This window comes from Calidris pugnax, unplaced genomic scaffold, assembly GCF_001431845.1.
Source record: "Calidris pugnax isolate Ruff unplaced genomic scaffold, ASM143184v1 scaffold28, whole genome shotgun sequence".
NCBI lineage: Eukaryota > Metazoa > Chordata > Aves > Charadriiformes > Scolopacidae > Calidris > Calidris pugnax.
Window position 1 is genome coordinate 5,511,440 of NW_015090842.1, and position 14,810 is coordinate 5,526,249.

The window sequence follows — 14,810 nt, forward strand, 5'->3', positions numbered from 1 at the left end:
GGGTGTGCAACACTTGGGGGAAAACAGAGAGCAGAGAATACCACACTCATATGCACAGAGAGGAAAAATACTTATTTCTAAGAAAAGTAGCTACACTCATATCTTTAGGATTTGGCAACTATAATTTTCAGTTTCAAAATAAACTAACACAAAATTCCCTGTACTACAATTTAGACAACTTAAGATGTTTTCACTTCACCTACCAAGCAGAGTCCATCAGGGCAGCCCAGCCACACCCCTGTTCCCAGCAGCAGCCAGACTAAGGGCTGCAGCCCCCTGAAAGCACTTATAAGCCCTCGCCGCCCTGACTAGCTCCACCTGGGGCCTCCCCTCACGTCCTCTGGGCTCCATTTAAGGCCGGGCCTGGGCCCTTGCTGTCCCTAAGGCAGGTGTTTCTGTCCTTAGTTCTCTTACGGTGGCTCTTTTAGCCGTCCCTCAGGTAGCAGGGCAGAGCCCAGCCCCAGCCCGCCGGGCACAGCCACGCGCCACCTTCCCCTCAGGGGCTGCGCGCGGCCCGCTCCGCCGCCCCGCCGTCACTTCCGCCGCTCCATAGCAACGGCAGCGGGCCGGCCATGGTAATGGCGCTGCTCCCGCCCGGCGACGGGAGGGCAACGGGGCAGCCGGGGAACCACCGGGGGCGGCGGGAGGCCGTGGGGGGACGGGGGAGCAGAGTCCCCGGGCTGCCTTTGGGCTCGGTGGCCCCACGGGCTCCTCGCAGGGGCCGGCGCTGGCCGTCGGGCCGAGGTGTGGTGGGTGCGGGTGCTGTGGTGTCTTCTCTCCTCACAGGGTGAAGTGGGGGAAACCCTCAAGAGGATTCAAGCCTACAAAGGGGTTATTGCAACTATGGTTATAAACGCCGAAGGTAACGTCCTCACCTTCCTCTATGTAACAAACTGGGTGGTAGCAATGAGTGTAGTAACTCTTAAGCACAAAATTGCACGATATGAGGTATTAGTACAATCCCCTTGTGATATCTTATGAAGGTGTCATGATTTTCAATACCATGTTTCATCTTAAGACATGAACATTTCGGTTTTGGCCATTTCTTGAAGCTCTCCATATGATGTAGCTTTTCAACTTAACGGAAAGCAGAAAAATTAAAAGCAGAGCCTTGACATAAGTCTTCTCTGAAGAAATAACCTCATTTAACTTAAGGAGTCCCATGTTGTTACTTATCCCTCTATTTTAACTAACCTTTATTTTTCAGAACCAGATCTTGAGCCTCTCTTGGTAGGTTACAGAGAGACAGAACACATGTACTAAGCTATTATTTTTGCAGGGATTTGTTAGTCCAAAATTATTTGTATGTGCAAGGAAATTCACTAGCACTTCACTCCCCCCTTTTCCTCTGAATAGTTACAGTAGAACAAAAGCTCCAGGAGAAAAGCATCTACTAAATAAAGTTGGTCTTCTACCTTGGGAACTGTTCCTTGGCCCTGTTGAATATTCACAAGTTCTTTAAATTGTGTTACGGTGTGTTGTCTTAGGAGGAAGGGAAAATTTTATGTCAGGTCAGCTTTGACTGTGATCCTGAAGACTACAAGCCAAAAGCCAAACTGTTCACAGAAGTCACCCTCCAGAAGCCAGGCTTCTCAGGTTAATCTCTTTTAATCCTTCCTTTACAAAGAAAAGACAACTCAATTTACCTTGGCCATAATTTAGTTGACCTCCTTCACTTCTACAATCCCCTAAAAAACCTATTGCACTAACAGTAGTTTAGCAAAAGGAGAAAAGAACACTACAAAAGAAGCCTAAATGTTATTCAGTCTTTAGAAAATATGGACAATTTAATTTGTGTGCCTGGACACGTTAAGTAAAAGGTGCCTTTGCTCACAGCGTAGATGATACAGGTCACGAGAAGTGTGTAGCCTGGCAAATGGAAACGGAAAAGCTGCTTTGCGCATGCTCACGTCTAGCTACGGCAGGTCACTAAGCTGAAATGCAGCCTGGTTTCAGAACAAGAACTGTTTCAGCCATTTCTGTACCCTGTTTCAGTAAACAGAATGTGATTTGATCCAATAAGCACTTAGACTAAGCTGCAGATGAGAACTGAAAAAAAATCAAAACACTTAGATAACACAAATGATCCTTTTTGAGCTCACAGACTGTTGCTTTTCCCAAAGCAAAACTATCAATGTAATCTACCAGAAAAACAACCCAGTTTTCTTCTCTTCTTTTACTTGGAACAGCTGACTTCTTGGCACAATATCAGTGAAGCATGCTTTCCCACTCAGGTGTTCCCTCACAGTCCATCTTTACCTGTGGTCGTTCTACAGTGTTGAGGGACAGCTCAGCTACAGCTGTGCAGAATTAGGGCAAAAGTATGCTTTCTACAAGGCTGGTTTGGATTCTAAAATCCAAAATCCATCTGGCACCAGCCACCTCCAGGAGGTGGTGCATGCATATGTGTGGATTCCTTCTCTATCAATTTTGATTTGCAAAGGAGGAAGAACGTTCCACTTCCCTTTTTTGCACATTAGACAAGGTACATCTATGGTAAGGTATAAAGTCCCCCCATGTCCTGTTCAGACTTCCTCATCCTCACAAACCTGTAGAACACATGTAGAAGCTTATGGACAAGATTTTTAGTGCAGGAATTTTGGTTTCAGTTTATTATTTAGAAATGGTTTGACACCAGATGCCAGATGTGAATGCAAGAGTCCTGCTCCATGAGGGATGTATTCAAGCTACCAAGAAGTTGGATTCCACAAACTAAACCTTAAAGCAGATGTGTAGTTGCAAGTTTTTGTAACATCTCCAAATATCCATAAATAGCACTGGTCAATCTAATTACTTCAAATCTTTCTGTAGAAAATTATATTTCATTTCTCTCTATCCTGAAACATTTAAAACAAATGTACAGCTTAAATTAATCACAGTAAAAACACTCAAACCACTGGTCAGCAGTGAGGTTTCTTAGACTGTTCAGGTTCCCTAAAAAGATGGAGCCCTCTGTTCTTCCCTAACATTAACAGTTGTCTTTTACTAAGATTTTTGTAATAGTGTAGGTACACTTAGATATAATGGCTTGTAGGTGAAATAGCCAATTTCCTGATACAAACATTGCCTGTCATTTATTTTAATGCTGAAAGTTGATTTGTTCATGGAAACACTGTACATTGTTTATCTGGAAAATTTCATAAACTCTTATTATCCTTCACAGTCGAGAAGGATCACACTGCAGCATTTCTAATGAAGGATTTATTTGCCTTTCTCTAATTTGGGTGGCAGAGGCAAAGAGAATTTGTCCTAAAGTAAGCATAGCTCAGCTTTAATCTAAGGATGGCACTCGTGTCAACTCATTTTCATGTTATTATTAGACCTTGGAGGATCATTTAACATTTACCATTTTCATTAAAAGTACTGTATTTGTTGAAGCAATCATTCATATGCAAGGTCATATAAACTTGACACTAATTCATTGCTGCTTTTAAGTGACTTACTATTTAATGCTGTGATTACATAGATATTCTCATGCTAATGCAGTGCTTGGGAACACCTGTTTGTTTCCATTAAAACATCAGTTTCAATCTTTGTGTAGTAAATATTAAACACAGAGGATGTACTGGGTCATTCTGTATGCTTCTCTACACTACACATCCTACCAATGCACAGCTATTTCTTAAGTGACAAAACAGATTTCAAGTGATTCAAATAATGCTTTCCTAGGAAAATTAGGCAACAGCTAATATCTGAAGTGGTTCTATTATTTCTTTACTCCTTTACTTCTAATTATTTACCTATCATTAAGTATTTTTGCTTGTTAATTCTTCTTTCATAATCAAACTCTTTAAGTCATATTACTCTGGTTTTTATTCCTGTCCACACAATACAAATGCACGCAAAGAGAAAATTGCCTTGCCAGCTTGTAATCTATTGTCTTCGTTAGTAGGTCAGATAAATTTGCTATTAGTGAAACAAGCTTATTAAAGCCAAACAGTTTCACACTTGCATGATTACTGTGAACCCTGTTTTTAGTTTCACCTGGTAGCCTATTAATACCAAAAGCACAATTTGACAAATTATTGATAAACAATGATCCATTAAATCAGCAAAAATTAATCTTGACTTATGCGGTCATATTTTTAATAGTTGGGATCGATACAGTGTGTACTACCAATCGTCAATATTTTGCTGCTAATTGGAAGGGATTTTTCCAAGGGTGGTCTTCCTTGCCAAGTGCAGACATGCTGCTTCTGCCCTTGGATTGCTCTTGGTACTTCCCTGGGAATGTGTCATTTCTCTCCCTGCACAGGCCAAAGGCTGCAGTTAAAGTGGGGTTAGATCCCTGCAGCCAAGATGCAAACTCGATGCTGCTTAAACCAATGAAGCACCATAACTGCTTAAGTACTATAGAAAGGAATTTGATAAGTATTTAAGAGCTTTAAATGGCAATTAGGCTCTTTCATAAGCTTCATAAGGCAACTCAATGTTTAATTGCCACTGATTAATATAAATTATACTTTAAAAAACACATATATACCTGAAATTAACACAACTCCTTTCTGCTACAAACCAGAAAAAACTATGAAATGCTTGTTTTTTCTCTTATGATCTGCTGTATATGAAGAATATGTAATTTAACGGAATGATTACTAGAATATTATTTGTTTGCAGGAATTCCAATAAGAACAACTCTGGATAACTCTACAACAGTGCATTACGCAGGGCTTCTTCATCAGCTCACCGCGAAAGCCAGGAGCACAGTGAGAGATATCGATCCTCACAACGATCTAACCTTCCTTAGGATCAGATCAAAGAAACACGAAATTATGATAGCTCCAGGTAATATTTCTATTAAAATAACTACAGGATTGTATGTCCTTTTGAGTTTCATTTAATTCTTCACAAGGCTACTGGAGAAAATGCATTTTGAAAATAAGTATGTGAAAGTATAACCATATATTCACCACGTAACCAGATGTGTTAGGATTTTAATGTAAAGAGTTTATAGAATTCGTTAACTTGGAGACAACCAAAAAAATTAGATCTGATTCATGTTCTGGTTTCTGTGGGTTTTCACGAAGGAAAACTGGACAAATATATATATCAAGCAGTGTGTGTGTATGTATAGAACTAAAGGCAGCAAATCCATTTCAGCTCCAAACAGATCAAAAAATCTCTTTTCTAAAAATGATTTTTAGTTGGTGTGTTATAATGACTTCCTAGCCATAGGTGGGATTTGTGTCACAGATATTGTCACCAACATAGTAACTAGAATATAATTATTTTCCTTATATGAACTAACATCCTTAAATGATGGTTTTTTCTTTTTTTTTGGTCAGAGTTAGGTTGATGGTTGGACTAGATGATCTTGAAGGTCCCTTCCAACCCAGATGATTCTATGAACTACGGGATATAGCAACCCATTTCTCACTCATGTTAAATACAACTCTGTTAATTTGTTAGTTTTGTCTCTAAAATAGATAACAATAGATGAGCTGTGGCAAAGCTGTGGTCAATTATCAGTTCAAGGTGAATCAGGCAAAGTGGAAGCAGTTGGTTGGGGCTCAGACCTTGATGTGTGCACCAGCTAATTGAGAGACTGATGGTGTGCAGGGGTTGACAGAAATCTCTGGTGAAGGCTGGCAGAACCAAAAGGAACCTTCTGGGATGTCCTCAGCATGGCCATGGGGAGGAGACAGGCTCTGAGCCCGTAGCAATGGGGCAGCCTTCACTGGGGTACTCCTCTGCTGCTGGTTTCATAGCAAACACAGAGCAGAGATGCTGCACCAGGTACCTCGCCTCGCTGGAATTATTTATAACACTGCTATGAAACCAGTATGTGTGAAAGAAATCTGCCACTGTCATTAAGTGCTAACATTAGTCATCAGCTGATACTAAGATTAAAATTTTAGTTTAGTTTCTATTTTGGAGTATAAACCTAATGCATTTTTTAAATCGTGTGTTTTGCTCATTGATTTAAACTGATGCACTTGATTCTTATTTTGCATTTGCCCTTCACTTATTTTTTTAGAGGTGACTTTTTGACTAGTAACCATTAAAGCATGTTGACCTGAAAATAAGTGGTATAAAATGTGAAGCTTTTTTGCTAACAGGGAGATTAGTTGTTGAAAGGCTTGATTATATTTTACTGTAATAGAAGGTGGCAAATGAACCACCTGTGATTTATATTAAGTTGCTTTTTGGATGAAAGTGACAATGCAGGAGTGCAGCTTCTTAACTCTCCAAAGCAGATATGACTCTAGTAAATTCACTGGGTACTTTCAAGAAATGTTTCATTTCAAATAGATAATGTTAAATAGCTATCCAGCTGAATTGTTTCCAGAACCTCCCCGGGCTTTTAGAATTAGTAGGCGAAGTCTGGCATGTTTAGAATTCATTCATAGTAGAAGTCTATTCAAATCTTTTCTGCTTTTTCTGTCTAAATGGGGTTCTCAATTTTGAATAAATAGTTAGTGAACTGAAAGAAGTTCTCTGCACCTGCAGAAGAGGCTGCAGATGTCAAAAGTTTTTTATTATAACAAGTGCTAGCTTCCAGGTGCTTATCTTGTGAATTTTTTTCGTATTGTTTAAATATCTTTACAGCTTCTTGAAAGCAAATCTACTGCTTATTAAAGTTGTTTTAATATGGTATAGTTAAGCTTTATGACACGGATATTTTTTGTATCTGTAATGTTAGATTTTTTAACAAAGTGCTTACATTTTCTAAATGTTTTTAATATAAATGCCATTGTCTTTGCTTATGTTTTACAAATAAATAAGAAGTTGAAGAGAAATAGATGAGTAAAGAGTTTTTATCAGGAAATAAGATAAAATATTTTAACTAAGCATTTTTGTATCTTTTTGCAGATAAGGAGTATCTCCTGATCGTTATTCAGAACCCATGCGAATAGCCCTACTATGGCAATATTTTCAGAGACAGTGATGTAGTTCTACTTGTTAACCTACATATTACTTGTTGATATTTAATAGCAGACATAGCACTAAGTAATTTTACATAAAGTGTAACTGTCAGGACTAAACTGCTGCCAATTTAAAGTTCTCAGTTGTAGCTGTATCAATTTCTGTTTGAGCAAATTACAGTGCATATATCAAAATATTGTATGTTTATCTTGATACTCAGAAGAGCAATAATAAAGCAAAATGCTTAAAACTCTCTTAATGGATGTTCAACCTATTCTTGCAATTACATCATTCTCTTTATGCTTCTACCACTAGATTGAGAGAAATCATACCTCATGGGAAGTTGTAGGTCATGTGTACACGTACATCTATAAACCATACAATCACCGAATGGTTTGGGTTGGAAGGGACCTTAAAGATCATCCAGTTCCACCCCCCTGCCCTGGGCAGGGACACCTCCCACCAGACCAGGTTGCTCAAAGCCCCCTCCAACCTGGCCTTGAACCCCTCCAGGGATGGGGCAGCCACAGCTTCTCTGGGCAACCTGTTCCAGTGTCTCACCACCCTTATTGTAAAAAATGTCATCCTTCTATCTAGTCTGAATCTACCGTCTTTTAGTTTAAAATCATTGGCCCTTGTCCTATTGCTACAGGCCCTATTAAAACGTCCATCTTTCTTATAAACCTTCCTTTAGGGACTGAAAAGGTCTCCCTGGAGCCTTCTCTTCTCCAGGCTGAACTAGCCCAGCTCTCTCAGCCTGGCCTCACGGGAGAGATGCTCCATCAGATGCTATGATGGAGCCGCCATCGGGTTAAGCCACCTACAAATCCATTCTGTTCAGAAGACATGTCCATGCCTGGGGCTGCGTCTGGTGGCTGATGTGCTCCCCGGCTGGGGGAGGGCAAGACAGAGCTGGGGGGCAGCTCCCCTCTTGTATATAAACTTTACCAATTGATTATTTAAAGTTAAAAATTTCAGATTGCCTTCGGTTGGTCACGAGAAGGTTTTTTTCTACATATAGGAAGGAAGCACAACAAATATGTGGGGTGGTTATGAGGATGAAAGGAAAAATGAATCTGTTGAATACTGCTCAGGGATCTTTGCAGTACATCATACGGATTGTGGTCGAGGTTATGAAACTGATAAATCACAGAATGTCTCTGTGGATACGGAGTCAGCAGTTTGCCATTAGGGCCATGGTTCTGTATCACTCAAAACTTACACAAAGCCTGGTGGTGTTTATTTATTTCAAATCTGAGTGTTTGCTCTGACTTTGCTGAATAACAGACTGTGTCTTACGGAAAAATCTGGGAGGGCTGGTCCTGCTCCCGGGAGCGGAAGGTATCCGGGTGGGGAGATCTCAAAGGCAGGCAGATTCCACACGTGGTGGGGACCATGGAAGATTGAGTGCTGCTGCCTGTTGAGAGGGAGCCAACCCAAAGGCAGAGAGGCCCAGTGGGATGGAAATTAAACACAGCAATCCAGCTGGGCAGGGCTATTCAACATGTTAAGGATATGTAAATCAAGGGGACGCTACTGGTGGCACTTACTGTAGGCAGTGCCATGGCAGAAGAGTTTCCTTACTGCTGGAAGGGTTTTTAATTGTGCGCTGGAAAACAACCATTTTAAGTTGTTTGTAATGAACAACTGACATGTGGCAATGCTTTTAAAAACCCACAGTTTTTATTTGTTATCTTCTTGGCTTCTGTTGAGATAATTTTAAAAACCCAACCTACTTATTGCTATGCATTAGTGAACATTTATTTCACCGATATCCTGGCCTATCAAACACCTACCAATTCAAAGCCTAGATGTTTCATTTGAGCACATATCCAAAACAATTGCTGAATTCCAACTACTCTTCATGTGTATTTGGGGCCAATCGTTTTGTTTCCGTCGTTTTCTCTAACAGCATTAAATTCCGTGGAGGTTTCACTGTGTAAGTCCAGAAAACAGCCAGAATTACAGCCCCCAATCCACTTTTCTATTGTCAAAAATACTATTGGTTTTGCAATTTCCAGCATCGTTGAGAAACGTCCTTCAGCCCAAGGAACACAGAAATGAGTCGCGAAGAGAAAAAGCTTCGTGTCTGGCAACGTTCTTTCATTTCGTCTTCCTGATACATGTGTTAGTTCCCTTTGCAGACTTTAATCCAATATTTATTAAGCAGCTGATGATTGCTGTAGCTTGATAAAGCACTCAAAGACACACTTAAGCCAAATCATTAAAATTAAACACGTGCTAAATCATTTTGCTGAAAAGTGTTTTTTTTATGTGGAAAAATGGCCTCAAGCAGATGTGCGTAGCTCTCCAGGGGTCAAACGCCGCTCGCAAATGGGTCTCTTTCCCCGTTCCTGTGAGAGGTGGAGACACAGATAAGAGGGCAAAGTTTGGTCTGTCGATAACGATGCGCCGTGCAAACACGTGGGCAGAGCTCTGCTGCCTCCAGCTGCTCCCACCAGGGCAGGCACCAGTCAGGGATCCCCGAAAGCACGGCCAGAATTATACAATTTTGGCCACCTCTTTACTGGGGAGTATAAACTGAAACATGAAACACTCCATTTCACTCCCTGGCAAACAGTTGGCCACCTCTTTGCTGAAACACGAACTGAAACACTCCATTTCACTCCCTGGCAAACACGGGTAAACTTCTCATTTAGGTCTTTCAGTAGGAAATGGAAGTAACAATAGTAGAGTCTCCAGCACAGTCCTCGTGGAAAAGCCTCCTCAGCACATTCATCTGAACAAAGGTGGCCCACAGAAAAGGAACGGAATCGTCCAGACAAAAGACAGGGAAATAAATTTTTGAAGTTATTTGAGCATCACAAAAGTGTTACACCAACTCATTTAAGCTGTTATTCATGTGAACCAGCAGAGATTTTACGAGTTAACAACTAACTGGGGGAGGCTGAGGAAAAAAAAGTAGCATGAAAGAGATTAATTTCGTCGATGATCATTTTGTCAAGGGAATGTTGAGAATGTCAAGAATGGCTGTTGTTCATTCAAAGGCAGTGCTTGGGTTGAATCGTAACATGCTAGTTAGGCACTCAGCCAAGGAATAAATTATGTCAGCCTCAAGTGTTTGGGGTCCTCAAAATAAACTAAAATAGAAAGTTCTTGGAGAGCCTCCCACTTTCAAAATAAAGTTGGATTTTCTTTAACATATAATTTTTCAAAATGCATGGTCCCTCATGGGACAACAGGTTTTGCCAGCAGATTCAATCAAGGCAGTTGTTCATTTTGCTTATCTGCCAATTAAATACTTTAAATATTTCATTTAATGCACATTCAGTGCATTTGTTAGTCTGGCCTTCTATAAGTGACTTGGTTTTTTAGACATAGAATTATCATTTAGTCCACATGACGTAATGCGTACGGAAGTATCAAAGGGTTTATTTTTCAGTTCTACTTTCAGCTTAACTCAAGATGTATCTAGATGTGTGGTCTTACGTTTGTGCCTTGATTGAATATAACTGTGGGAGACAAAGAGAGCGATTCACAAACTCTGCAAGTGATAAAGCATTTGTAAGAGAACAAACTGGTGACTGTTTCTCCCTTGCGCAGACTTGCACAGGAATTAACACGTTTGTGTTTTGCCAGGTCTGGAAAAGGCATCCTTGTGACAGGATTCTTAGAAGATGAGGAAGGTGGGATTAAATATTAAGTCAAAATGGTCTGAAGGGGAGAGCGTTCATTAAGGATGTTCACAGTTCATGGAGGAAGCACTGAGATGTTAAATGTGAAATTCTCTACTGCCGATGAATGAATTATCAGGCTGTGTATTTTGTCATATATTAATTGTAATCGCCAACATAATTTCAGTGCGAAGTTCCTCAGACTTAGTGACAACACAAGGCTTCATAAACAGCAGTATTGTATCTATGATGGGCATATATACCTGCGTATATGTATATAAAGCATGTATATATTATCACTGTTAACTTCTGGAGAGGTGTTTGTAGGACCACACTGGACTCTCCAAAGAAACTGTCTGACCATAAGTGCTGATAACAGTGAACCTGAAAAGGCCAGAGTAACGAAATATCACAATCATCTGAAAATGTAGTTAGGAATTAATATTATTTTCAAGAGTTACGCCGTTAGTTTTGGTACTCGACAGTGACAGCAGCACTTTCAACAAGAGAGGGTTTCCTCAGCAAGGGGAATCAATTCCAGCTCCACTGTCTCAGCTCAGCAGGACACAAGTTCTGGGGTGGACACGCAGAAAAAGCCACAGTTTTCCTAAATAAGCTGATGTCTTCCTTTTAATTATGTTTTAATTATTAAGTTACCAACTAGAGACAGCAAGATAATTCCCCTATTGATTTTTCAAATCTCAGGCAGCTAAATTAGAGTAGCCAGGAGAATTCCAAGTTTGTGTTCCCTTCGCCTGGCACCTGAACAAATTAAACCTCTCAGTTTGTAGAAAAATTAGGTCATAACAACAAGGTTCACTGCGGGACTTCACAGTATCCATGGGAGAAAGGAAGACTGATGCTTGGAGAGAAAGCCTAGAATGTCCTGAGTTAATTAAGCGTATCAGCAGCGGTACCTCATATAGCTGTTCAGGCCGTGGCACTGATCTGAATCTCTCTGAATTGCAGGACGTTCACATTTGGGGACACAGTGGGACTAGAAACAGACCCCTGGAAGAAATGCAGTGACTAAGCAGGAAGGCCACAGGGAGATCTGAACTGCATCCGTGAGCCTCGTGGACAATTTTAGAGAGAAAAGGTTAATACTCTTTCAGGATGCAACCAAGCAGAAAACCAGCTAGTCCAAATATAAGCAATTTTCAGCCATCTCTGCAAATTACCCTTAAATAATAATGAAAGCACTCGAAATTTATTTCTGAAGAACCTTCAATAGTGACATTGAACTGGGTACACTATTTTTAAAAGCAACACTGATTTAAGTCAAAATTCTTCAAAGTAGACACACGAGAAGAGGGCATGAGCTGTAAGTGCCCACATCCTGCCTTGGACAGCTGGGGCTGAGCTCTGCACATCGGTTGGGGCGGTGCTGTGGTAAGGAATATTCTTCCTCTTTTCCAAAAATACCTAAAAGTCCGCCTTTGACCCGAGCATCCTTCTAGTTGCCCTGGCTCTGCACCATTGATTTCCGTGAAATTGCTTCTATCTAAAGCAGTTAAAATAATACCCAAAAGATACCATCACCTTGAGTCTATGCCAATTGGGTCAGAAAGAAATCTCAACATGATTTCACTGCTCGGGTTTTTAAAGACACTGAGCAAGACCTTTCTTGGGGGATGATGGATAGAAGTCAGCAGTAGTTACCAGCTGGCAACAGGTTTACAAAATATCATTCAAAGGCCACGATTGCAAGGAGCAAAATAGCTAAATAGAGGTTCAGGCTAAGAAAGTTGGCTATAATATGGATCATCATTTAAAAAAACAAATAGCCCTCAATGGCACTCTGCATTTTCACAGCCCTATAGGAAGGCAGAGAAGGGTGTCGTGCCACAGTACTTCAGGTATCACAGAAGATAGCAGGGGAGACACAGATTCAGCTTTCTTTGGTATTTACATATATACAAACTCCACAGTTAAATCAATGAAGATGACTACAAAGTATGACAACGAGGCATGCACTCATTAGCACTATTCAAATAATTTAAAGTGACTTTTCAAACCTGGAAGGAAAACTCAAGGATCCAGTAAATTATTCCTTCCCCCTCTTGCCCCTTGTCCTTGAGGGAGCACGCATTTTTGGATGGAGGCTACCTCAGAACCTGGTCTCGGGAGCAGCGTCTGCTTCTTACACACCAAACCCCAGTGCCCACCGTACAACTGGTGCTGCTGAACTAGGCACTTAAAACATATTCTTCTGCAAAAATCAGGTGGATTTGTGAGCTGTGGGTGGCTTGCAGTATCTCACTATGCCTGGTTCAGGCTCAAACCCAGAACAGTATCGCCAAATAGAGATAATAAATAATGATAGGATACTTAAATTGGTAATGAAGCTGTAGCATTTCTGTAAGGAATTCTTACTGTCAGTTGTGAAAGGCTGCCCGTTTCTTTCTAATTTACTAATTAGTGATTTATAAGAGAGAGCACCCATCGCTAGAATTACCCTTTTGTCTGCAAAAAAAATCACGGCTGCAAGTCTAGAGCTCGATATTGGCCAACTCTGAGTGCCAGCACGTGTCCCAGGATGGTGGAGAAGAAACTAGAAGTACCCTTACCTCTAAGCAAGGGAAAGAGTGGAACTGGATGGAAAAGTGAGAATGTTCCTGGTTAAGCAAAGATTTTATTTGCTGTGATATTCTGCTAAAGGGTTATATGTTCTAGCTAAACCATAATCCAGATAAAAAAGAGATTGACTAATCCACAATCTGTACAATTCCAGATTATTGTTAATGGTAGAATATTCCAAGGGGACTTTCCCAGTGTATTATTCCAGGAGCATTCACAATATTCTCACCATAGTCTCTCTTATGACAAAGCCATCCTTGGCCTAAAGGGCAAACAGTCTGCAGGACCAGTTCCCTTCTTTCTACCAGTGTTTCAGCAGAACAACTTCACTGACTTCAGTGAAATTATTCTGCATTCATACAAGTTTACTTTCCCCTTGCGTGTTCCACTTTGGGAGAATCTCAGAAATAAAAGAAAGGCTCATGGTTCAGCAAACCACAGAACAGAAGAAGTTACAATCCAGAAAATTTAGTACCTGCAAGATATCACTGCATTATTTTTTTTCAACCAGTTTTATTCCTTTCCTTTAGGGAAACAGAAGAACCACAGATGATTTCTACTTATTTACCCTACTGCAATCCATTAATAAGGCCAGAGGAACTCTCCCTTGGCTACCAGCAGTATCACTTTCCCTAACAAGTTGCAGAGATGCCCGTGGTACCCGGGTCCAATACCCTCCTGCGCAGCTGTAGGGAACACTGCAAAGACGGGGTATGAAATGGCTGCTGTTTTTAGAAAGAGCAGCTGTGAAGCCACTAGGCTATGGAAAAGACTAGGAACGACTGATATGCCAACTATTTGCAAAATTTCATACATTGCAACCTCAGTGAAGTCAGCACCACAGTAGGTAGCTCACTGGTAGGTTGCTCTTTGCAAAATGGGGAGGTATTTCACACCTACAGTATCTGACTTAAAGTCACGCATTTCACCTTCTGCTTTGGGTTATAACATCAGAAAACACATTTTATAGACTTCAGATCTTGTTTTCAGCAACTCATAGAGAAGCTTTTCACCCATCTGCCCTCCCTTGCTGATGTTCTATAAGATAAGGTATGAAATTTTTCCTATTGTCACAGTTCTATTACTCAGAAACTTATTTTTAAGTGTTCCATTGATCACCATTTCCTGTTGAAGGAGGCAATGTCTACTTGCACCATTGGCACTCAAAACGAGCAGAGCTACAAGGAGAGAAGAATTTATTCACACACACCATCACTTCAGCCAGATGCCATATTAGAAATTGCTCTAATTTGCTGTATTTAAATGGAAAGTATCAAGCCACCAAAAAAAATTCACAAGTTCTTTGGGTGAGGAAGTAGGTTCCCTGAATTTCCAGGGAAAGGTAGAGGAAAAAGGAGGCACATATTTAGCAAGAGGAGTTCCATTTTACAGTGTCTTTTCTGACTTGTGCTGCAGATCATACTCAAAGACAGTATTTACTCAGTGCCTGTGGATCAGATAAGCACAGGGAATAACAGAGATACAAATATTAAATCTGCACACTACAAAAAAAAAAAAAAAGAAAAACCCTCACATGAAAATTTGGCAACTGAATGCTTAAATTAACATTAGCATATTCAAATCAGGGCTTTTGTGAGCAAGCCTGCTATCTCCAGCTTCTGTTTCACAAAGAATAACGAAAGTGGGTATTTTCTGAGAGCAGAGGAAGGCATTTCAAAGAACATTATGAAATTAAAAGGCATGTTTCCTAAACAAACGCACCAGCAC

At 40.5% G+C, this 14,810-nt stretch overlaps 1 protein-coding gene across 1 annotated transcript; it reads left to right on the plus strand.

Moving 5' to 3' along the window:
• The first annotated feature begins 540 nt into the window (after positions 1-540).
• On the plus strand, positions 541-7,126 carry DYNLRB2 (dynein, light chain, roadblock-type 2). Its single transcript, XM_014942232.1, has 4 exons — positions 541-575; positions 787-862; positions 4,618-4,785; positions 6,814-7,126. The coding sequence occupies exons 1-4, from the start codon at positions 573-575 to the stop codon at positions 6,855-6,857; spliced, it is 291 nt and encodes a 96-aa protein (XP_014797718.1). The 5' UTR covers positions 541-572; the 3' UTR covers positions 6,858-7,126.
• The last annotated feature ends 7,684 nt before the right edge of the window (positions 7,127-14,810 follow it).

Excerpts from the sequence above, each read along its gene's own strand:
- DYNLRB2 (XM_014942232.1), top strand. Across the intron at positions 863-4,617 it reads TATGGTTATAAACGCCGAAG|GAATTCCAATAAGAACAACT; the intron begins GTAACGTCCTCA and ends ATTTGTTTGCAG. Across the intron at positions 4,786-6,813 it reads CGAAATTATGATAGCTCCAG|ATAAGGAGTATCTCCTGATC; the intron begins GTAATATTTCTA and ends ATCTTTTTGCAG.